This window comes from Mauremys mutica, chromosome 1 (genome assembly GCF_020497125.1).
Source record: "Mauremys mutica isolate MM-2020 ecotype Southern chromosome 1, ASM2049712v1, whole genome shotgun sequence".
Taxonomy (NCBI): domain Eukaryota; kingdom Metazoa; phylum Chordata; order Testudines; family Geoemydidae; genus Mauremys; species Mauremys mutica.
In genome coordinates, this window is record NC_059072.1 from 206,118,948 (window position 1) to 206,143,658 (window position 24,711).

At 41.8% G+C, this 24,711-nt stretch overlaps 1 protein-coding gene across 2 annotated transcripts in view; it reads right to left on the reverse strand.

Annotated features, from left to right (window-relative positions):
* Positions 1–23,254, reverse strand: part of C2CD2 (C2 calcium dependent domain containing 2) — a 48,763-nt gene extending 25,509 nt beyond the window's left edge. The window contains exons 1-7 of one of the 2 annotated variants that reach the window (XM_045002542.1): positions 22,806–23,254; positions 19,850–19,948; positions 11,961–12,080; positions 10,990–11,094; positions 6,851–6,976; positions 6,403–6,523; positions 3,138–3,246 (exon numbers count right to left, since the gene is read on the reverse strand). In XM_045002542.1, coding sequence (XP_044858477.1) covers positions 3,138–3,246; positions 6,403–6,523; positions 6,851–6,976; positions 10,990–11,094; positions 11,961–12,080; positions 19,850–19,948; positions 22,806–23,072 — 947 coding nt within the window. In that variant the 5' untranslated portion in view covers positions 23,073–23,254. The remainder of the gene's footprint in view (positions 1–3,137; positions 3,247–6,402; positions 6,524–6,850; positions 6,977–10,989; positions 11,095–11,960; positions 12,081–19,849; positions 19,949–22,805) is intronic. The other variant, XM_045002543.1, reaches the window with a different exon arrangement.
* Between the last annotated feature and the right edge of the window lie 1,457 nt (positions 23,255–24,711).

The following is a 24,711-nucleotide window of genomic DNA, read 5'->3' on the forward strand; positions in this document are numbered from 1 at the left end:
TGCTCTACCCAAAGACTGAGAAACAATTCCTTCTGCATACAGCTGAGGCAACAACAGCTCCCAAATTCATAAGTCAAGAAGATGGAACAGATCCAGTGGTCTATTAAAAGTGGAGGAGCATCCTGCCAATGTAAGATTATTTTAATAAGGGAGGTAAATATTACATTTAAATAAATAGTTTTCTGGCATAGATATCAGACCACTGACTGTGAAACTTCCTGATTTAAAAATCATTGGTGCTTCTCCCTGGTATTTTTTCTAAGAAGGGTCCATATTATTTTGGCACAAAGTTAGACTGAAGGGGATGAGAGTAAAGAACCAGTTGCTACATGACATGACCAGCACGAATCATTAGACACAACTGCTTTTGGTATAACCTGTGGTGCTTTATGCAATAGACCAAAAAAAGTCAAAAACAAAAACACCACACCCAAATCTATCAACTGGGCTGTTAAAGCATATGGATATTGTGAAATTTCCTCTAAAATTTTATTCTGTTCCTTCTGCAATAAGTATAAGAGTTCAGTGGAGAACTTTAATATTGGAAACATATTTTAACACTATGCTTCTATTCAGGTGGGAACTTTCTCAGTGCTGAGCCGCACTTCCAAGGAAGACACAGGGTGCAGCAGGAAGGGGAGTGGTGTTAGCAATTCAGTAGGTGGCACTCTTCCCATTGAGCCAATGCACCTCGTTGGGGGTGGTTTTATTTTGTCGGTGGGAGAGCTCTCTCCTGCCAACAAAGAGTGGCTACACTGCATACCTTACAGTGGCACTGCTGTAGCGACACAACTGTGCTGCTGTAAGGTGCGCAGTGCAGACACAGACCAAATCCTGACTACTTATCATCATTAAAGATCTCATAGGACTTTGCAAACTTATCTACCTTAGGTACATGTAGAGCACCCATCACTATGGAAAGCATACCATAACTGTGGTGTAATGACCAAATTCCAGTTAAAATAGTCATCCTGCTCACCTGAACTCCCCTTGCAGTTTCCGCTGTAGAAGAATACCCTTTCCACTTCCTGTCCTAAAACATAGGTAAAGGCTGCTGTGCAGCATTGAACAGATATTCTGTTCCACTAACAGATAGCTGAAGCCATCTGCAAATACAGTATATGAAGTTCATAAAGGACTTTGAGATATTTCAAGATGAAAGATGCTATCCAACTGGTTTATTTCTATTACTAATGCAAATGAGTTGCATCATGCTCATCCCAGCAATGTGGTGGCAAAGAATCACATGGCAGAGTGTCTGGTCTGTGCCCTTGCAAGGCCATTGTCTTTGATGAGAGAGACGTTTTTCAGCGATGAGACCAAGCACAGAAAAGAACATAAGTCACTAGACTTCAGGTGTCTTAAGATGGCAGCTTCAAGGCTAATTATCTTTCACCAAACATAACAGCAAGATAACATACAGCAGCATGCACTGGACACAGCTCCCATTTAAGTGCATGATAAAAAACAAGATTTTTAGGGTTGCATTAAGAAATACTTACCAAGCTTCTCTTCCTGGCTAGGTCAAATTCAGAGCATTTATCATACATTCAAATCGGGGGAGCTGCATTCTCCACATCCTAAACTATCTCAGACTACAATTCCTTCACAACTCGTCCACGGCTGCTGCTGCTTCGCAATGCTCTCACCTGTGCTATGCATGCACCTACACATGCAGCGCCGGGAACAACAAGGAGGGAGAAAACTTCCCTTCTGCAGAGCTGTGCACTGCAGCACACCCCCCCCCCCCCCCCAGGGATGAAGAACAGATACCCAGTTCACTCCGTCCCTTAAGCAGGTGGTAAAGCAGCTGCCAGTCCCAGCAGGAGCACTGACCTAATCCTCTCCTAGATCAGGTCTTCATGAAATTTGCCTCTCTGCCCTTTTAGGAAGGCAAAAGGGACAATGGATGCTGTACAGTGACTCCGTGGTGAGGGGGACACAGGGGGACACTGCAAGTGGCACTTTTCTTTTAAGCAAGTAGAAAGGAGGGAAGGTTCCTAAAATGGATTGGGGGCAGGAAAGCTATTGATAGGCTGTAAGGGAGAGGGAGACCCCAATGGGAGCCAACACCTTTTGCTTTAATGCTCTGGGAGAAGAGAAGCACCTACAGCACAGTACACACAGCAGCACCTCTTTTTCTCACTTATTATGACAACCTGCTTCTGCTCCCTCCCTTCCTTTTAGCCAGTAAAGTAAAAAGCCTCTGGCCCTATCAGTGGCTCCACACTACATAGTTAGGTTGACATAAGGCAGCTTATGTCAGTGTCTACATTATAGTCTTGCTCCCGCCGATGCATGTGCCCTACTACACAGATATAAGTCCGACACTTCGGACTATGTCAGCGTAGTTAGGGCGACACAGCGTCTGTGTAGAGACTGCGTTCCTTACAGCGTCTGTCTTGTCAATTTCACGGCTCAGCTGGAACTGTGAACTGACAAGAAAGCCGGCTCCCCAGTCGTGCTGCCAGGTCTCTGCTCCAAGCTGGGCTGTCATCCAGGCTCTCGGCTTGGGCTGCTGCTCAGGATCCCCACTGGGAGCAAAGCAACTAACTGGACTAAGGGCATGGATCGCCTTCCAGAGGTGAGAAGCCCCGGGTGGCTTCCCCTCACTCCCAGGTGGGAGCAGGGAGCAGTTGGGCTCCTGGCAAGGAGCTGTGTGGAGCTGAGAGCCCTGGCTCTCAGAGTGCCCACACTACCCCTCTTCAGTCGGCAGAAGCGCTCCTAGCGAGGACGTACACCACTGACAGGAGGAGAATAGTGCGGACATCAGCCACCACAGTAATTACTGCCATAGCTGTAAGATGACCTAACATAGGTCGACTTAAGATTGTGGTGTAGGAATGCCCGTAGGTACTTGCCACTATCCATCTCTATTAGAAACCACACATCTGTAATTCCCAATCCCAGGCCCAACAATCCTCAATTAAAAGTAAAAATGACTGAAATCCATATTAACACTTGCTATAACTTAGTACCAGAAAATTGCTTTAAAAACCAGTTATGCCCTGTGAGTGTCAAATCATCGGAAATAAAACTAATAGGATACGTTAAAACACAGTTCCTCTTCCAACGTCTTATATAAACTGAGACTGTAGAAACATTTAATAGAAGATGTTATGTTGGTGGTTACTTACAAGATGAACTCCTCTTTCCAAGAGAGGTTAGTGCCATTTTTAGCTATCGAGCTGGAAAATTTCTGCAGAGGATCATTCAACTGAGTTACACATACTGGATTTATGCTGCCTGTATTGGGAAAGGAAAGGGAAGGAACAAATATCCAACTGTTGACTTCAAGTCATCAATAAGCCTATTTCTCTTGAACAAGTACAAGACACCTTTTTGTCAAGACCACTGGGGGGAAAAAAAAAAGCCCCCCACACCCTAGTGTTATTCCTTCTTCCTACCCCTTATTGTTTGTATTACATTAATGCCCAGTCAAGATTGGGGCATCCTTGCCCAACATGTTGTATAAACATACTAAAAAAACCCAAACAATCCAGGCCCCAAAGACCTTACACTTTAATTTTAAGACCAGGAGCTATGAGTGTCAGTGTAACAAAATCACGAGAGCTAGAGAGAGGAGGAGGGTAATAACAATCGGAAATGTAGTTACCAAGAGAAGTTATGTGAACAATTATATGGTTTCAAGTCACTTAAAACAAAAATTAGATAAAATATTTGAAGTCCTTACTGACGGTCTATCTAGCTGTTTCTTGAGGAACTACTATTTCTTGTGTTAACAGATATTGATTGCCATATTGTTAATGAACAATGGATTTACAGACTGCTATTTTTAAAGAGATCATGCCACTCAAGAGCATTGCTCTACTAACACAGAAATGTCTACTAACAAGTTGAAGGTAAAAGTGAATAATTTTATTGTTAATTCCAAGTAGGAACAGTTGGTATTATTTATAGCTTCTAAAAACCACATTTAATAAAAAGGAGTAACTTTTACAATGCCAAAAGTCACTATTTTTCATCTTTGGGACTCTGGAGAATGACAACAGGCAAGAACATACACAAATTTGCACTGAGGTTTGTGCACAGAAATAGACAAAGTTATATACTGAATCTACACACACACACACACACACACACACACGTGTAATTTGCTATATTAGATCAATCTAAGATGTGTTACCTGAACCTCATACACATAAGACCTATACAAAAACATATGTAGAGCCTACTAGCAAAGTAATTGTAAACAATGATTATTTACCAGTTAGAACTCACTATACAAACTCATACAGGCATATTAATGTGGCAAAACCCTGTTATGGACAGGTTAAAAATTCATGTTTTAGCCTATGTAGAAACATAGGCAAAGAAACTATGCAGGTTAATCAATCATTCTACAGAGGGCTCCAACAACATGGTTAGACTCAGTTTAGTCCTGCCTACAAATGGCGAAAACAAACTATGTTTTAAAATGTTTTAACATGATCCAATAACAGTCACTTAAGAAAAGAAAAAAAAAATCCCTTAGCCTGACAGTGCTAAGGATTCACCCCATTCTCAGTAGGGAGTCAAACCCAAGCACAGGGTTTAATGACTGTTGAATTCTGGCCTATTTACATTACAAAAGCCACAGAGACCAAGACTGCACCCAACCTGAAGCACTTCAGAAGGGGCATCTGTTTGTTTGTTAAGTAACTAGCGATTCTGGATGCTCAGATCGAGGCATGTTAAAAGATTTTCAGAAAGTTCCGATCACCCATATTCGGGGGTGGAGGGAAATCTACATTGAAAAAGCACCCTTTTGAAAGGTCTCAAGTTGGGCACACACAAAATTGAGGCACCCAAAGGTCACTGATCAGATCAGGGCTTTGAAGCAGAGCCTGGAGCTGGAGCGCGGAGCAGCTCCAGAGCAGTGGAGATGCAGGTTTTTGCCTGGAGCTGGAGCGGAGCCGGAGCACAGGTCCAAAACCCTGGATCAGACACTTCTGAAAAGCTTAGTTGGTGCTCAAGCCCTCAAGCAATGAAGCATGCAGGCTTGATCATGAAGAAGCTTAGCACTTGAAAGACAGGTTGAATGCCTACGCCCCAAACATAAGCAGCACAACTTGTTTTAGGAGGCAGTGACCTCCTGCTTGGCTTCATGCTCCATGTGTCCCAAGCCAATGACTGGGTTTTTTTGGAAAAAAGTATGTCTTTCTTCAATAAAGTATCCCTGCCTGAATAAACATCTCATGGAGGGTTCTAGTTTTAACAAATTACTCAGGGCACAGCTAAACCAGTGTCATATCAACCAAACAGAAAAAAGACCGTGAGTTGGAGGGCTTATGTTGAGTCATCAGTTGTTAAGCAGAGCTTCCAAATGATTTAAGTGGAAAGTTGTATTAAAAAGTGACAGTACAATAAGGGTCTTTCAAGGTGTTTTACTTCCTTTTGTTTCCTCTCCTCTCCCCCAAATGTGACTTTTCAGACCATACAATGTGTAACAAATTAATTTTCTTGGAAATCTCTGGACATAATAATTCATATTGGGCCATATTCAACCCCTTCCCACCAACAGACCTGCAGGGGAGAGGCCCTGACTGAGGAAAGAGAACTAAGGAGGTTTCCTTTGGAGTTCCCTCCACGCCCCTAACAGAATGATTACCCTAACCCCACATACACACAGAATTGAACACAATCAGTGCACTGTATTCTATGTCCTCCTCTTCCCACACCACCCTTGGAGGACTGTACATATCTTGCCAAAGGACAGAACCATCTTGATAAAGATCCTATGCCTTCACATTGGCAACAGGGCCCTCTGCTCCTTGGAAGTGCAACTCCATTACAGCCACCTTATCAATTACTTCATCTTCTGCTGCCTCAGAACTCCCCATCCTCCTTAATTGTAGGGGTGCTTCATGGTACCGAGCAGTTTATTGACTATGGTTTGCTGGGGGCATAGAAGGAGAGAGTCATGATGTGCACAGTGCATAATCTTGGTTTGAAATAACACAAAATTGGTGACCTGGGCATGGTGCAAAGGAATCTGCTCCATAGGGTTTTGAGGGAGGGCTGAAGGTCTGCTTCCAGTAACGATGGCAGGATGGAAAGGAACTTGGCAGGATTCCTTTTTGGAGTAATTAATTAGTGCTTCTGGGGTTTTATTTTGTTACAATATTATGTGCCAAGACACTTAGGTTTGTGCATGAGTCTTTTAATTATTCAAATTAAAATCAATCAGTTACTCCGCCCCACCTACAGGTTCTGGGAAGTGGAGAGGATGGAAAGGAAAAAGGCCCACCAGTGATGCAGAGGCAGCAGATCAGAAGGAGGAGTTATCTGATCCATTCATTGTATTTTGTTGTGTCTGAAAGTATGACCACTACAGGTTTAAGAGTCACCCTCCTTACAACTTTGAAGCAGAACATCTGTCTGCAGTAGATTTTGTTTTACCTGCAGCACTGTGATCAGTCAGTGTGGCTACAATGTTCTTCACTAGCAGTTTTAGTTCATGAATCCTAGGAGGTTTCGGAGGGCTCGTGCCCTGGGGGAGAGTTCCTATGTTTTGTACATTCTGTGAAAAGGAAACAAGACATAAGGGATCATCTATATAAAATACTCAATACTGTGTATACTCATACAGATCAACATGGTAAAAGTCATTTGATATTAAAAATTACAGGGCAGCATTAGCAACAAAGTAGTCACCCAGGAATTTTAAGGTAAAATCCTCCTGTACCAGAGGTTATGTGCTTTAAAGTGTTTCTCTATGATTTCTGATCAAATAGCACAGTGTTAAACTTGCAGTTCATTCACAGGATTATGAGTGTCCTCTGACCAGACATATTAATATTAACAGAAAGCAGGTTGCAAAATTTATCTAAATGTATACAAGACTTACCTGTACCTCCTTTATTATATCTGTAGGTTTTGTACTCAAAATTACAGATGGTGAAACTGAACTAATCAGATTCTGGAAAACATCTCTGAATAGCTCAGATATTGCACATGTCTCAGCCATCTGGCCCTAGTAGGGGAGAAAAAAAGAATCATGCTTCTAATTAATCAGGAGAATAAACATTAATGCAGAAATTCACTGGACAGCTGACTATGCAGACTACCACTATATCATAAAGCAAATGTTGTAAGAATGAGAGCAGGTCTAGTGCCAATAGGCAGACATACTGAAATGTCAGACAAATAGTCACTGATCTTAGCTATTAAAAATAAAAAACCCACATTCACAATATATGCATTATAATCACATGCAGTTCTGAAAGAGAAATGGAAAGGGTAGAGTCATTACTCACCTCAAAAAGAACCTCAGTCATGATTTCATACATATTTGTTATGCTGTTAAAGCTCTTTTACCACCTGGGCAACACCAGGATAGCAATACAGTACATACAGACAGCAGGTCAGATTAGCAACCTAGTACCATTGACTTCTATGGAACTATGCGGACTGCCATTAGCTGAAATTTGGCAACTTCTATTCAGCACACAATGATCATTTTGGTACTTCTTAAGCGCAAACCTCAGCCATGCCTAAAATAGTTCTGTATGAATATTCAGGCAGCTCCAGTCAAGAAACTTAAGCTATCAATCCCATCCCCGCTTGTCATCCAAGAAATGCTTTCCAGATATTGATGGTTCATCGCAGCACTCATTTATGCTCGGTCCTTCATATTGCATCAAAATGCATTGCAAAATTTTGCTTATACATGGTAGCTTTGAGGTTACTTATAAAGCACATCAATGCAGTAATTGTTTGCTTGCCAGTGATCTGATAAAGGAGGTTTACTTTTAGCTACAATCTATCAGTGGCAGCATGCTATTCTATGCTTCAGGTTTCTTCAATATTTGGAATTAAATTATTGCACATAGATAGCAATTAAGAAATTCAAGAGCACTGGAAGTGGTCCAGGAAGAATCTAGAAGAGGTTCAATTTCTAATGTACAGAGAGATGTAAAGCAGGCTATACAGGGAGACACTGCATAGACCTACATGACAGAGAATACCTATAGATGAAAGTATATAGAGGAGTGTCTCAAACTGACATCTCATTTAGAAAGATTATACTGTTACAGACCATAACTTTTAAAAGAATGGAGCCAATTTACTGAGTCTTATATGAAACATTCATGTCTCCTGATTCTTACAGTAAGATGGAAAGAGTATCCTGATGTGTGCTGTGGTCAGGTGGGAATGCACAGCCATTTTGTATGCAATCGGAGGACTCGCATTCTCTGGCAAAAAGTTAGAGACCAAAAAATGGATATTAACTAGGCCCCTGTTGCAGAAGCTAAACTATTTAGCTGCATTCCTGGCAGAAATATCCCAACAACTCACTGGCGCAACTCAAGATGATCACCACAATGGGGACGAAAGGCCTAATCCTGGCAGATGAGTGTCCTGCAACATTCTGACTGAGTTCCATCAACTCTCAACAATTTTGATGGGAGCCAAGAATGCTCAACACATCACAGGACTGACCACTTCATTTTGCAAACCTACACTGTGCTTTAGAACTAGCATAAGTTAATGAAATATTCCTGCACTAGTGCAAGTGACACCCAAATCTTCACCACAGGCCTAATAAATTTAAAGTCAGAGTCCCTTCTTGACCACTAACTTGTTGAGGGGTGGTATTAGGTGTGTTTGAACAATCCCAATCTGCAATATATATACATCTTGTTTCACTACCTGCTTTATGATGTCACACTCTGAAGACGTGTAGATATTGTTCATATAAAACACCCTTCAACCTTATTTTTCTCATGTTGTACTGCTGCTTCTCTCTCTTGTAACCTACTTAAGGGGCCTATTTCTATAAGTTGCATGTTGTTGTGCTCCAATATTTAAAAAAAAATACCCCAAAAGACTGCTACAATTAAATTTCCAGTGTCCATTTTGGCAGTGTCACCGTATCAATTTGGTAAGTGTATGGATAACAAACCTTCGTTACACCTGCTTGAACCTCCCCCCGACAAAGTTAAAAATAAATAAATAAATAAAACCAACCAACCCCTTTTTGGGTGTTTCCCCCCCGCTCACTGCCCACTTTCAATGAAAATTTAGTTTAATGGAAACTGTTGTTGAAAATTTGAAAAATTCCAATGAGTTCTAATTTTGCTATGAACTAAGTTATGCTAATTGTTATAATTAGCCTGATACTCATTGGCTTTTTCTGATGCTTTCATGTCCATGTGTGAAGCAGTTCACTTAAAACAAAAAACCTCCACTCACCCAAATTTAGTTCCAAATACAAAGGCTTGGAAAGACAGATACCCAATGTCATGGGCATTTGGGGTTGTCGGGGAATTAGGTTCATATAAAATTTTTTTTCAAAGATTATATTCCACTTCCTTGTTGGCTTCAAGCAGAATATAAATGTTTGAAAAAACTTGAACACCATTATGTGTGTCCCATCTTCAGCTGTAAACGTTTACATTCAACCCTCTTTCTGGAATCCAACACAGGAAACATTAAAACTGCATCTGAATAAGTTACGTCAAGAACCCTTAACACGTCATTTTTAGAATATGTTAGAACTGTCGTTCCTAACTGTCACATATTATTTTTGTGACTGGGTAGTGCAGTTTCTATGCAAGGCCATATCATTTGCAATACTAAAATTCAGCCAAGTACAGAGCACCAAGTGTGATTCAAAGTAATCCAGCTTTTGTCAGTGTAAATTAGAATCTTACTATTTCATCCAGTTTAACTGGTGTGTGTGAAGCACTGTAAAGATAAGTTCTTTAAGTGATGATCATTATTATTTTGCTTGTAAAAGTATTTACTTAAAAAAATAAGGAACAGAGGGAAAAATGTCATTTAAATGAAGGAGCCGAAATAATTTCCAAACTTTAGTTCATTTACAAATGTCAATATTTTGGGGGGTTTCGACTCTAGACCTATAAGATGCATACTCAGTTCCCATTAACATTATGGAGAAAATGAAGCCTTTAGTTACTTAGATTTTACAGTTTCTTTTAAGAGCATGTACAACACCCAATGCAATATAACTACACTTGTAAATCCACAGTCAAGCACTTTTCAAAAAGCAGAGTTTTTGATACAACAGGCCACACTGTTTCAGAGACATTATGACCTGTCAATACATAGATATTAGATATTACTCCCAGTGATTAAGGTCATTTAGGTTGCCACACATGCAAAATAAATCTGAGTTTTTGTTTTTGTTTTTTTAAAGTGTTCTGAAGAGTGTTTTGTCATACATCGGTTTTTAATACATTTATCTGTATACCCATGATAATAAAATTAAATATCCCTCCCCCGCAGTTATCATTCAGTCAATACAACTCCTCAGAAGAAGCTCTAACATGCACTGAAGTCAACTTTTTAAGAAGGGAAAAAACACCACACAAGTTACAGTGCAAGACAGAAAAAAGTAAGTGTATAGTTTTAAAAAAACAACAACAAACAAAAAAAAACCCACAAGAGAACCATTTCCCGTTGTTAAGGTACAATTTCTCTAATCTGAAAAATACAAAGTTGAGTGAGGAGAGGAAGGTCCCAAATAGTGAGAAAATTCATTTGTAACTTGAAAGATAACATATGCAAATCAGAGAGCACAAATCAAGTGCTTAGCACTATGGAAAGCCTTAAGATTCTTAGTCCCTCTCCCGCTGCCGCCAAACTAGTCATTTGTCAAGTTGACTCTGAAATAAGGTTGTCCTCTTCTAATTCTAATGCAAGTGATCGAAACAGTGACTTAAATATTTTGATTGGGACACTTATTACAGATGTCCAAAAATGCTTTGAGAAATAATTTTATTTAAGAAGCAAGATTTTTCATGCTTTTAGCTTTGGATGAAACCAATGACCCAACAAAAGATTTCTCTGTCAAAACTGGTCAACTCTACCTCAACTTAGGTTTAACACTTTAGTATCCACGTGGGATATTATGGTGCTTAAGAGGGGACTCAAAATGTGTCCTTTAGTTTTGTTTTAGAGGACTGGTTAAGACAGACAGACAGACAAACAAACAAAAATAAAAAAAACTTACTGACTGACCTCCTGCACTGCTGTTGGCTGGATATGAATATTAGTTTCAGGGGCATTAAGGAAGGACCACACAACTTCAATGTCTTCTCCTTTCTCTTTCAGATAGAGTTCCAGCTGTTGAAATGACAGAGGTTAGTTTTTGTCATCTGCAGACTTGTTGTAAATATCTTTTAAGAGAAGCACTGGACAAAGCTAATCACTGCTGTAAACAAGTGCAGTATCACTGAAGACAGAGTGATACCAGCATTTAATTTAATAAATCTCAAATGATAGTGGCCTGAGAAGAACATAGAATACGCTAAAAGGTGAAATAATTTCTTATGTGTATAGCCTAGGGCAGGGGTTCTCAACCTTCTTTTTTTTTCCCTTCTCTGAGCCACCCCCCCCCCCCCCCACGCACACACATACTATAAAAACTCCATGGCCCACCTGTGCCAGAACAACTGGCTTTCTACATATAAAAGACAGGGAGGAAGTAAGAGATACCAAGCATGGCAATTGCCTGGGGCCCCATGACACAGATGCCTCTGCGAAACTATGTTGCTCAGGCTTCGGCTGTAGCCCCATGTGGTGGGGCTTTGGCTTTCTGCCCTGGGCCCCAATGAGTCCAACGCTGGCCCTGAAACCTGCTCACGGCCCTCCAGGGGGCCCCAGACCCCTGGTTGAGAACGTCAGACTCATGGGGAAAAAAAATGTATTTTCATGGTCCACAATTATAAATGCAATATTATTTATTTGCATTGTCTTCACAAATATTTACTTTTAATTATACAATGAATTGGGACAAAAGTACCTTTAAAAAAAAAAGCACCAACTTTTGTGGACAGCGCTAACAAATATTTAAGCATTTTGTAACTACGAGATTCAAAAGTTAAAACAATCTTTCAGTTTGACCACCGTATATGTAAAAAAATTGGTCCAATTAGTCTTTTTGGATATGAATGTAATATTTAGCAAGGGATATAATTTAAAAACATTACCTGTAAGTGAAGTGGAGACAGTTTCACACTGTATGACTGACATTCTGTGGTAGTAGGTGAAGTATGAGACACATGAACAATAAATTGAATGGAGTCTCCCACTACATTACAAGAAACCACCTAGCGGGGAATAAATAAGGTTTTCATTCAAGAAACTTTCTACCTTGATCAGTTAGAAAAATTATGAAGTTCAGAAATGCAAGGGACAAGGACACTAGACTTTCATTTCTGGAGACCAAAGTTCAAATCCTGACTGTAGTGTAAAGCATTTACAATCACTACCTTTCTCAAAAATTGGAGATTTTGACAATCAATAAAATGCTTCAAGTACGTTCCTTGACTGTCAAACATTCCCCCACACACACACTTTCAAAAAAAATACAAAATTTTAGTCAAAGATCATATTTTTGCATCAAAACATGATGAAATCCCAGTTTTTTCATATTTTGATGTGAAACTAGCCATTTTGTGAAAGTTTCACAAGACATTAAGATTTCTGGATCACAAGATGGCCTGGATAAAATAATGAAGTCGCTTTTGTGGAATTCACAAAAGCAACGTGTCATTGTGACACACAGCTATCACAAAGATGAATTTTGTTGTGAACATAACAAAACACCATCATATAATTTGGCATAATTAGCCTCCTCTACTTAAGAGATCTTTGGTTAAACCAGAAGAGGTGTTGAAATTTAGTACTGGCAGAGTTTGGGGTGAATATTCAAGGGACAAAGCTTGTACAGTGCCTGCCTGCAATAACATGTTGCTTAACCCAAGGTAGCCAGTCCATTTGCTGTTATGAACAGTAACTTTATTTATATACCTCAATATATTCCTACAAATGCAAAATCTCATCCTCCCTCCTCCCCCAAACCAATTTGGTTCAGGAACTTTCTACATTCAAAGAACTTGCAGTACACATTTCACAACACAGAGGAGCCCCAGATATAGACGGTAATTCACTAAGGAGGCAGAATCACATCAGCACTCTTCAGTGAATAGACATCACAGTCATGCTCTTATAATGCAAGTACACTAGCTCAACGTGAAGTCATCAATTTCTGATTCAGGATTCACAGAATCATAGAACTTAAGATCAGAAGGGACCATTATGATCATCTAGTCTGACCTCCCGCAAGATGCAGGCCACAAAAGCTGACCCACCCACTCCTGAAATAATTCTCTCCCTTGACTCAGCTGTTGAAGTCCCCAAATCCTGATTTAAAGACTTCAAGTAGCAGATAATCCTCCAGCAAGCGACCCCTGCCCCATGCTGCGGAGGAAGGCAAAAACCTCCAGGGCCACTGCCAATCTACCCTGGAGGAAAATTCCTTCCCGACCCCAAATATGGCGATCAGCTGAACCCCGAGCATGCGGGCAAGATTCTCCAGACAGACACTCAGGAAAAAGACTTTCAATATCCCAACATTGACCCTCGGTACTAATTACCAGTGGCCGCACGTTATTGACCTATTGACTAAATTGACTAAACGTTATCCTATCAAACCATTCCCTCCATAAACTTATCAAGCTTAATCTTAAAGCCAGAGAGGTCCTTCGCCCCCACTGTTTCCCTCGGTAGGCTGTTCCAGAATTTCACTCCCCTGATGGTTAGAAACCTTCGTCTAATTTCAAGCCTAAACTTCCCGACTGCCAATTTATATCCATTTGTTCTCGTGTCCACATTAGTACTGAGCTGAAATAATTCCTCTCCCTCCCTGGTATTTATCCCTCTGATATATTTAAAGAGAGCAATCATATCTCCTCTCAACCTTCTTTTGGTTAAGGAAAACAAACCGAGCTCCTCAAGTCTCCTTTCATACGACAGGCTTTCCATTCCTCGGATCATTCTAGTGGCCCCTTTGTACCCGTTCCAGTTTGAATTCATCCTTCTTAAACATGGGAGACCAAAACTGCACACAGTACTCCAAATGAGGTCTCACCAACGCCTTGTATAACGGGACTAGCACCTCCTTATCTCTACTAGAAATACCTCGCCTAATGCATCCCAAGACCGCATTAGCTTTTTTAACGGCCACATCACATTGCCGACTCATAGTCATCCTGCGATCAACCAGGACTCCGAGGTCCTTCTCCTCTTCCGTTACTTCCAACTGGTGCGTCCCCAGCTTATAACTAAAATTCCCGTTAGTCATCCCTAAATGCATAACCTTACACTTCTCACTATTGAACTTCATCCTATTACTAATACTCCAGTTTACAAGGTCATCCAAATCTCCCTGGAGGATATCCCGATCCTTCTCCGAATTGGCAATACCTCCCAACTTCGTGTCATCCGCAAACTTTATCAGCCCACTCCTACTTTTGGTTCCGAGGTCAGTGATAAATAGATTGAATAAGATCGGACCCAAAACCGAACCTTGAGGAACTCCACTGGTAACCTCCCTCCAACCCGACAGATCACCTTTCAGTACAACCCGCTGCAGTTTCCTCTTTAACCAGTTCCTTATCCACCTCTGGATTTTCATTTCGATCCCCATCTTTTCCAATTTAACCAGTAATTCTTCATGCGGTACCGTATCAAACGCCTTACTGAAATCAAGATATATTTAGATCCACCGCATTTCCCTTGTCTAAAAAATCTGTTACTTTCTCAAAGAAGGAGATCAGGTTGGTTTGGCACAATCTACCTTTCGTAAAACCATGTTGTAATTTGTCCCAATAGCCACTGACCTCAAGGTCCGTAACTACTCTCTCCTTTAATATTTTTTCCATGACTTTACATACTACAGATGTTAAACTAACAGGCCTGTAGTTACCCGGGTCACTTTTTTTCCCCTTCTTGAAAATAGGAACTATATTAGCTAATCTCCAGTCAAACGGTACAACCCCCGAGTTTAGAGATTCGTTAAAAATTATCGCTAACGGGCTTGCAATTTCACTCGCCAATTCCTTTAATATTCTAGGATGAAGATTATCCGGGCCACCTGATTTACTACCGTTAAGCTGTTCAAGTTTGGCTTCTACCTCGGATACTGTAATTTCCAACCCCGCACCTTCATTCCTATCAGTCACTCTGCCACTATTCCTAAGCCCTTCATTAGCCTCATTAAAGACCGAGGCAAAATATTTGTTTAGATATTGTGCCATGCCTAGTTTATCCTTAATCTCCACTCCGTTTACAGTTTTAAGCGGTCCCACTTCTTCTTTCTTGGTTTTCTTCCTATTTATATGGCTAAAAAACCTTTTACTATTGGTTTTAATTCCCTTCGCAAGGTCCATCTCTTTACCCGGCTTTTGGCCTTTCTCACTGCATCCCTACACCCTCTGACCTCAATAAGGTAGGTTTCTTTGCTGATCCCTCCCATCTTCCACTCCTTGTATGCTTTCTGTTTTTTCTTAATCAGCCCTCTGAGACGCTTGCTCATCCAGCTCGGTCTAAAACTGCTACCTAAGGACCGTTGCTACCTAAGGATTCGTTTCATAGGAACATTTTAAGTATGCTGTTAAAGCACAAAAGTAGAATTTGTTACTCTACTCATCTGTTCTGCAATCAGAGATTTAAGTTTTTAAAGTAAGTCAATGCATCCTCTGGAAGACTGTGGGAGAGAAAACACAACAGCTCTTAATATCTTTATCAACATCAGTAGAGCCCTGCAAATCCGCGGCTATCTGCTTTATATCCATGGATGCGGATAGTCATAGATCATTTTTGTGGATCGGATGCGGATATATATAAACACACACACTCCACGCATTGTTTCAAATGTTGCCGACGCCTCTGACATTCTTTTCTTCCTACCCCTTCTAAACAAGTGGGTCATATCCCATAATGAAATAGATTTTAAGTGGTAAATTCTTAGCTTCCCAGTAGCAGTATATTTAGGGCTTGTTAAGATGACTGGCTATATGTATTTATTAAAACTCTCAGTGCGTTAGTAGGATTGGCTGGCCTTTTCTTTGAAAGGAAAAGAAACAGGTGCTACTATACAACACAATTTTATTCCCAGATAACTAGCTTAATGAAGGTTGAGTGCATATCAGTAATTTAGGACGAAAAATCCTTATAAGAAAAACCACACCATTAGAAAGCCAGAAAATTAAAGTGAAGGTTAAATTTACAATAAACCCCAGTGTTTGAAGGTATGCCAATTTATTCTTAGGCACCCAAACTATCTTAACTCTGCACCTGGAGCAGTGACCGGAGAAAGGCAGGGCTCTCTTCTTCATCCACAACAGTTTCATCTCAGCCAGATCTCAGAAATACAAAAATCAGAGACCTCATCCAAGGCCATGCCTGGGTTAACCTTATTAGTCAGTGACCTTCAATAAGCAGCGTGAATCACAGATCATGTTTCTCTCCTGCCAGTAACCGGGAGTCTCTCCTCAGGTGTTCCGGGTAAGATGATGGATATCAAACATCTCAAGCGTGTTTTAAAACTAACGGATTGCCTTTTGCATTACTGGTCTTTACCTGCTCCTCATCGCTCTTGGCCAGCTCCAAAAGGGATTGAAAGGCTCCAACCACTACAACGGTGCTACCCTATGCCACCAGCTCTTGGCAGCACTGCTCAACTCTCTCAGCCAACCTACAGAAGCAGCACAGTTGCAATGGCAGAGTACCTGAATTAGGCCCTCAAGGGCAGGCTGCAAAGCCCAGCTGAAAATCACATGGCTGATTAGCCCACTAAATGAAGCTTTCCTTACTCTAAAAATTCCCCCTGGGGTGAGGGGGAGAGGAAGTGGTTTAGAGAATGAAGAATATGTCAAGCAGGCAATGTCAATGTTTTGAAGGAAAAGGAGGGATACTTTTGATTGTAGCTTAAAAACAACTAAAATCGATTTCAAAACTTGCTCTTGCCTAGGACAGATCCTTATGTGCCAAGTTCCAGACAAGAGGGAAAAAACCAAAAGCAAAACACAAAACTTTTACTGCCATACTGGAAACAGATGATGGAAATGCTGACCAAGTCAACTAAAGCAATGCAAGTACTTCTAAAAACAAAATCACTTCATTCTATACAGTTAGGCCCTGTCCAAACTATATTTTGTATTGATTTTGCAACTGGTTAGAGGCTTGGTCACCTTAACTTGCAACAAGTCACATGGTTCACTTTGCATCCACACAGCCACTTTTCTTCCACTACAACCATGTTTGTTTGCCCACAGCTGGCACCCGGCCTAACCATTAGTGATTCCTGGGAAATGCTCCAGTTTCTTAGATTTTAAGCTCTTCAAGGAAGGGACAAAGTGTGTTGGGATATGTTTCTACAGTGCCTTGCATAATGGGGCCCTGATCCTAAGTGGGGTCTCTGGATCTACTGCAAAAATAAACAAACAACATTCTGGCCAGATATCCATTAATACCTCAGTAGAAGATACAGTGCCCTAGTAGACTTGTTCACAGAGTAGAACCTGCATCATGTGGACTAATGCACTAAGGCATGTCCTACTGCAGAGAGAGCTGAGAGGAAAGAGACTAATCACACAGAAGAGATACGCTCAACATAAAAAAAAAGAACCCCATGGTGTTTATGCATAATATTATGCATACATGTATTTACTTTACTGTCGTTTTGTCCTTTCACTCCAATTCCTCTGTTGCATCCACTGTTAAGTCTTGTCATAATCCTAGTTGGGAGCTCTGAGGAAGGGACTGTGTTTTTTTAAATTAGGTTTGTAAAGCACATGGCATAATGGAACCCTGATCCTTGACTGAGGCCTCTAGATGCTCTTGTAATACAATCAGAAATAAAAGGGTGCCAAACTGATAGCCAAGAAGATAGCCATGTGCCAGCCATGGCCTCTGGCAAGGGCAAAATGCTCTTGGCTGCCACAGCGTTGATAAACGTGTGGGGCCTGGTCACACATCAAATTTAGAGCCACCCTTGCCAGTAACTAGTTACAAACTCAAGTTGAAAGATGAAGTGTGAACAGGGCCTAAAAAAAGGTTTCTATTCTGTATTATAGAATTTCCCATTCTAATTTAATGTAGACCAGTTCCAGGAACAGAACAATACAAAAGAGCTACTTATTTTTCTGTGAATTTACTATCAATGCACCTTGGATTTGCAGTCAATGTTCTACAGGAAAACTACCAGAGTTTGCTAGGGAAAAAAACAACCCATGCATTTAAAAAGAGAGTGAAAGTATCTATCAAAGGGCTCCTTCTTTAATTTACAACTATTGTGCAGAGAGGCAAAATATATTTGATTTTCATGCAGGATGTGTCTTAAGCCAAGAAGAGTAAAGAAATTCATAGATAAGGCTGAAGCCATTTCCATAAGAAACCTGCCTATATGATTAAGATAGCATTCAACCCAGTCCTGTCTATAGCTGACTTTTTTGCCAAAATGTTTCTCACTGGAAAATGTAGATTTGTCAACACCAAAACTTATCATCTCAACTAAGCTTCAATCAGAAAGGTTTTTTGATCCAGGATGTTTTGTTTTGGGGTATTTTGGAGGGGTGGGGGAGGAAGAGAAAGGGGAATGGAAGAGACTCAGATGAATGCCTAAATGGGATATGGGAGACCCAGGTTCTAGAGCAGGTACATCCCAGGGGAGTGCCCTAATCACCAGGCTATTGACTTTTCTGGTCTGGGCTGGTTCTCCTTCCCCCTCCTCAAAATCCCCCAATCTCCCTCTTATGTTTGTTCCACAAAACATATTTAAATAGATTCATAGATTAAGGCCAGAAGGATCTACCATAATCATCTAGTCTGACCTCCTGTATAAAACAGGCCACAGAGCTTCCCTGATTGAATTAATTCCTGCCTGCAGTAAAGCATCTCTTAGAAAAAACATCAATCTGATCCAGTGGTGGCCCAAAGTACTATAGCCACAGTACTAGCAGATCCAGCCTCCGGAGGTTTCCCCCTGTGTTGGGGAATCCTCAAATAATGTGAAGCCAACATAATAGCATCCTAGCCCCAACTGCTGGAGAAAAGGGAGATGCAGATGGGCATCCTTACATCCTGGGAGTTAAGACTCCCCTAACTTACTCTGTGGACTGGCTGAGCCATCAGCTAGCCTCAGAATTAGGGGTGTACAAACACTCAGGTCTTACTCTGAATGCAGATCTGCCATATTCTGGGCCCTTAAATTCTTTGTTGAATGGAAGGTATTAAAAAACAAACAAAACCAAAACAAACCTCAAATTGGGGAACCTAAAGTTAGACTACTCTGACTTATGTGCATAGTTCACAGGACTAACAGAAAGAGTGAAGTAATAAGAGAGTGGGTGCTTAGCACCTGTGAGAATCAGGCCACTTTGTGTTAGGGGCCTAACTTAGTCATTAGCCTCTACAATTTTGTCCAAATTATGCCACTCAATGCAACTTCCACTGAAGACAGAGTTGTGCTTGTGCATCTCATGGAAAGAATGTACATATTCAAATGGCCACATTCAGTCTTGTTTTAATGTTGTGTGCGTCTTTTAAAAAAAATGGCATTCATATGCTAGTTCTCACTTAGTACCTTTTAGGGTGACTTTCCAGACCCATTAAAGACCAGGACAAAATTCCCATTGAGTTCAACAGGGCCAAGATTTCACCCTTAGACTTTGAACCTACTTGGCCTATTCTTATCTGGTTGCAGTTAAGTAAAACTTTAAATCAACAAAACATTCTCCAGAATGTTCCTTTCCTTCCCCACCCTAAGCAGATTTTAACAGTAATGGGAGGGGGAATAATAGGAAAACAACATTTGGCCATGTGACCTTAACAGACGCATACATAAAACTAAGAATGAGCTCAATGTTGTGATCAATTGCTCGTAGCCCTGAAACACACTCTGAAACTTATAATCAGCTCAAATAAGCATGCACAGGGTTTACAACAGTCCATAACTCAGAAAGTCCAACTTGACAAAGCTTAGTATTTTAAAAAGGAGTAACGATTTTAATTAAGAGAAAACATTAAAATTTACCTTCTCTTGGGCTGACTTTACAACACTTACAACCCGTCTAACTGCTAGCTCCAGTAGCTGAGGAGTTGTGTCTTCTTCAAATGTAAGCAACAACGAATCCTAAGAAACAAGTAATACATTTTAATTAAATAAATTATTTTCACTTCAACATAATAGAGACACATTGTCATTAAAGTTTTTTAAACCATCAGATAATAGAAAGTATGAGTTTTCATATATAAAATTGCAGGGGTTTTTAAATCCTATCCACTATGCTCCACTACATAATGCAAGGAACATCCTGGAAAAACCTATGCTGAATTTCACTCTCATAAGGCCTGATCCTGACAGCAACGGGAGGTGAGGGCACTTACATATTGCAGGTAGTTCTACTGAATTCAATGAAGCTACTCTCATGAGTAAGGTTTTCTCACAGCTACCATAATATAAATATTTAAAAATAATAGTAATAACTGATTTCAGGATCTGGCCTAATAACTCTATTCTACAGCACATTATATGGCTGGCTGCATGATCTATCCCAAGATTTTTAAACACACAACAATATTTCTGTTAAGTATTAAAAACAAAAAACACCCCACGCCCACAACACTGACCAGAACCTAGGAAGAAGAATATGATGTAAACGTAACACACACAAAGAGGGGAGAAAGAGATCCCTAATATACATAGAGGAATTTCATTAGCCTTGCGATGCTGACATTGTTCTGAGCAGTTGGGAGCCTAGCTGAAGTAGGAACAACATATTGCAGTGTCAGAAAGTAAATTCAGCAAAAAAAAGGCTACAGAGGTGTGTGTGTGTGTGTGTGTGTGTGTGTGTGTGTGTGTGTGTGTGTGTGTGTGTGTGTGTGTGTGTGTGTGTGTGTGTGTGTGTGTGTGTGTGTGTGTGTGTGTGTGTGTGTGTGATATGTTACTTTCTGTATCTGTTTGCCTACAGTGTGGTGTTAATTTCTGTCTCCTGGAACCTATCCCCAATTCTTAACATATTTATTTTTGCAGAACTCTTTCATCCTTTATCATAACACCCATAGTTTTCTCACACAGCACTGATATTTTAAGAGGACAATCAAAAGTATTTCCTACCGACCTTCCCCATTTACAATAATGCCTGGAGAATTTTAAATTTCCCACACACATGCACACACGCACACATGAGTTGCTTAGAAATAATAGATGGCTAACAAAAGATCACTGGCTTGGGGAGATGGTACTGAAGAACACACAAAAATCTACACTCAGAAACATAACATTTCCCAGATGGTTAGAACTGGGCATTTCCAATTCTACACAGCAAAGTTTCAATTTCAGTCCAGGAAATTAGGTTGTTGTGGCCTGACCTACCCTTGCATCCCCTCTTCAGATCCAGAGAGGTTTTGTTTTTTTTTAAATACTATATATAAAAGTTTTACATGCTTTACACAAGGATACTGGGAGTAGAAAGGTAGGTCAAATGTTGTGCATGCCAATTCAGACTTTTTTTTTTTTTTAAGTTTTATATAAAATTCAAACATAAGTTGCATGACTGGCATAATAAGGTTGAACATTATCTTATTTGACTCCATTCTGCTCCACACTACAAGACTGAGATCTGCCAGATAAACAAAAATAAGTTAAACAGAAGTAAACATCAAAAATCTGAAATGTGTTCAAAAGCATAAATAAGAGGGGCTGGAACTGAGAGTTTTGAGAGTTATATACAGGGGGGAAAAGTCTGGCTCATGATTGACATTAGAGTCATGTGACAAGTCAGGAAGTTTCTACTGTTTACCTCAGAGGTACAGGACAATGTTATCAATTGCATATGCAGAGTCTATCTTGATTGGTTGAGAGGTCAGTAACACCCTCTCTTCTGCACTTCCAGCCATCTCCCTTCTATATATTTTTAAAGGAAATATTGGCTAGAACAGGAACATTTCTAGATTTCACTGGCAAAGATATTCTGAATAAGTGTAACCATACACATATTAACTTCTTGTTTTGGCAAACATGGTAAATAGTGGGCAAAGAAAAGCAGACGTCAAATAGTGACATTCACTTCAACATAATAAAATCAGGTAAACATTATGTATCTTTTATTAACAAATGTATAAACAGTTAGCATTTTTCATAGTCCCCAAAAGACTTGATTCACAGTTAGCAAACGAAGAATAAAACCGGAGTCTAGTGAAGTTCTAGCATGTTACTGAGATACACAACACTTACTTAGCTCTCCTGGCAGACTCTACAACTACAAGAGTGCTCTAGGGGAGGTGTAAGTCTTTGGGGTCGGATTTTACTTTCAGTTACACGAGTGTACATCCAGTTCATTGATGCTTTATGCTGTACTCCTGATTTATACAGCTGTAATGGAAAGCTAAATTTGGCTCTTGCATTTCCAAATTCATATGTATTTACCAAAATAGATTTGCCTTTTTAATGGAATGACAGTTCAAAAAAGTGGAAGGAATCATACTGATTTGGTAAGAAGTGGGAAGAAAGATTTTAGTTTAAAGCTTCCAGAAGGCAACTATGATGAACAGTGAGTAAAACGTCAACTTTTGGAAGGGAAAAAATAACTTGATAGTGTCCTTACACTGCGGTCTTAAAAATCTGAGGCTCCGTTTTCAAATTACTTTCCAGGGCTTCAACCTACGCAAAAGTGCAGATATAAAAGTCACAACAGTATTTAAAATACTACATATAGGATCCTTTTGGAATAAGAGACATAAAGCCATTTTCCCCACTCTCTTTTCACTCCGATTTGAAACCCCATTAGAGTCAACAGGGTTACACCCCCATGAAATAGGACTGGGGAAACAGATCTCCATTCAAAACCATGAGCTCTCAAGGAACACATACTTGCAATAAGTGCAGATGCTCATATTATGGTAACACAGACGATTGCAACGTCGTTTTCAGTGCAAGAATGTCACTATTTTTGTTTTCATTTTTTTTTCCAGGATACACGGCCACTTACCCCTCTCACTTTGGCTTCTGCATTCAGGGCTGTTATCCAAGCTTTCTGCCACTGGGTCCTCCAGCTGGTCAGAGACAGCACCCACGCCAACAGGGTGTCATTTCCCTGCAGAAGTTCAGCCGACGACGCCGGTTGCCTCCTGCTGTTCCGCAGAGCGACCAGCGCATATTGCACCAGGTAGATGGCCAGAGTGACCAGGGCGGCCACAAACAGAGTGACCAGGGCAAACCACTGGATCTCGTCCACCCAATACGCCGGCCAAGCCATGACTGCACAGACCCAGCCGGCTGCCCGCTCCGCCCGCTCCGCTCCTCGCGTGCCAGGGTCCCTCCCCTCGCCGGGGGTGGGGGAACAGCTCAAGGCATCGGCTTCTCCCGCGCCCCCTCAGCCCGGTGGCCGAGAGCCCCGAGCAGCGGCGTTTGCAACCCCGTGGCAGGCGCCGGCGGGAGCAAGGTCCGGCCCGAGGCCGCCCTAGGGCGGAGCAGGCCAGAAGACCCGCCGCCGGGAGCGGAGCGGGAGCGGGGCGGCCGCCAGTCGCAGCCCGGGAAGGCGCTGCCCGCGGGGGCCGCTAGAGGCCCGCGCCCCGCTGAGGCCCGGGGGCCCCTCGCCAGCAGCCTGCGCCGCCGCCGCGTCCTCTGCGCGCTGCCCAGCCCGGGCTGCGCGGGGCGGGAGCCTTGCAAGCGCCGGGCCGGGCGGGCGGGCACCGCTCTCGCATGGCGCTGCGGCCTCGCTGGTCCTGCCCAGCGCCCGCCCCGCGCGCCGAGCTGCTCCGCCCCCGCGTCAACCTGGAGCCGGTGGCCGCCGCCGCCGCGCCGTCCCCGGCCCTTCCCAGCCTGCGCCCCCTCACTCACAGCGCGGCCACAGGCTCCTGAGTCCTTAAGGGCGCAGCAGCCCGCGCCCGGCCTTTGCAAGCACACAGGCGCATCGCCAGCCCAGCCAGGAGCCGCAGCCTCCCAGCCTGCGCTTGGGGTGACAGGGCGGGGGACGAGGTTGCTTCGAAGGGGCCCAGAAGTGTGTAGCGATGGGCTGCAGTGGTGTCGTTCGTGCAGAGCGGTAACAGAGAAGATGTCCCTCCTTGCACGTGTGTGTGTAGCAGACATGGAAACACGGCGAGGTCACCGCATTCATCGCTTTCTTCATGCCGCCCCCTCGGCCTGGAACAGCTTCCCCTCGCCGCGTTCCCACGGCAGCTCTGCAAAAACAACTCTCCGACGCTATTCTAGAAGCCACCCGGCTGTAGTGACATTGTGCCCCTCTGGGCCAGCGCTCCTGTTCCTTGGGGTGGACTCATTGACCCCACCCTTTCCCTGGCTGGGCCAGTCTATGTCAAAAAATGGTGGCAATTTATGAGAAGTTTTAAAACATTTCCCGTACAAAAACTGTGGTTGAAATATCCAACACTGGAAACCTTTCAACCAGCTCTATATAAACTGGTTTTAAAAACCCAGCAAAAATTATTTAAAAAAAGATTGAAATGTTGACCAGCATTAGTCAGAATGGAGTACCTACCATGGCAGGATCAGAAAGCATGGAGCCTGCTTACAGACTCCTTTGTAAGCCACAGAGCCAGCTTTGCAGGGGCACAGGGGAGTTTATGATGCAGGCCAAGGGTGTGTAGAGGTCAGAGCCAGTGGGATCACAATTTGGACAAGGTATTCTTAGTATTATTTGTATTCCAGTAGCACCCAGAGATCCCAACCAAATTTAGGGTCCCATTGTGCTAGGAAACATACAAAATCATAAGAGAAAGTTTATGCCTGAATAGTTTGCAAATTAAATACATAAGACTAGTTGGGAGGAGAAGCAGAGAAACAGAAAGGTGAAGTGACTTGCCCAAGATCATATATCAGACCCAGGATGTTTGCTTCTTCCTTACATCAATTACACTAATTTTAGTAGAAGACAT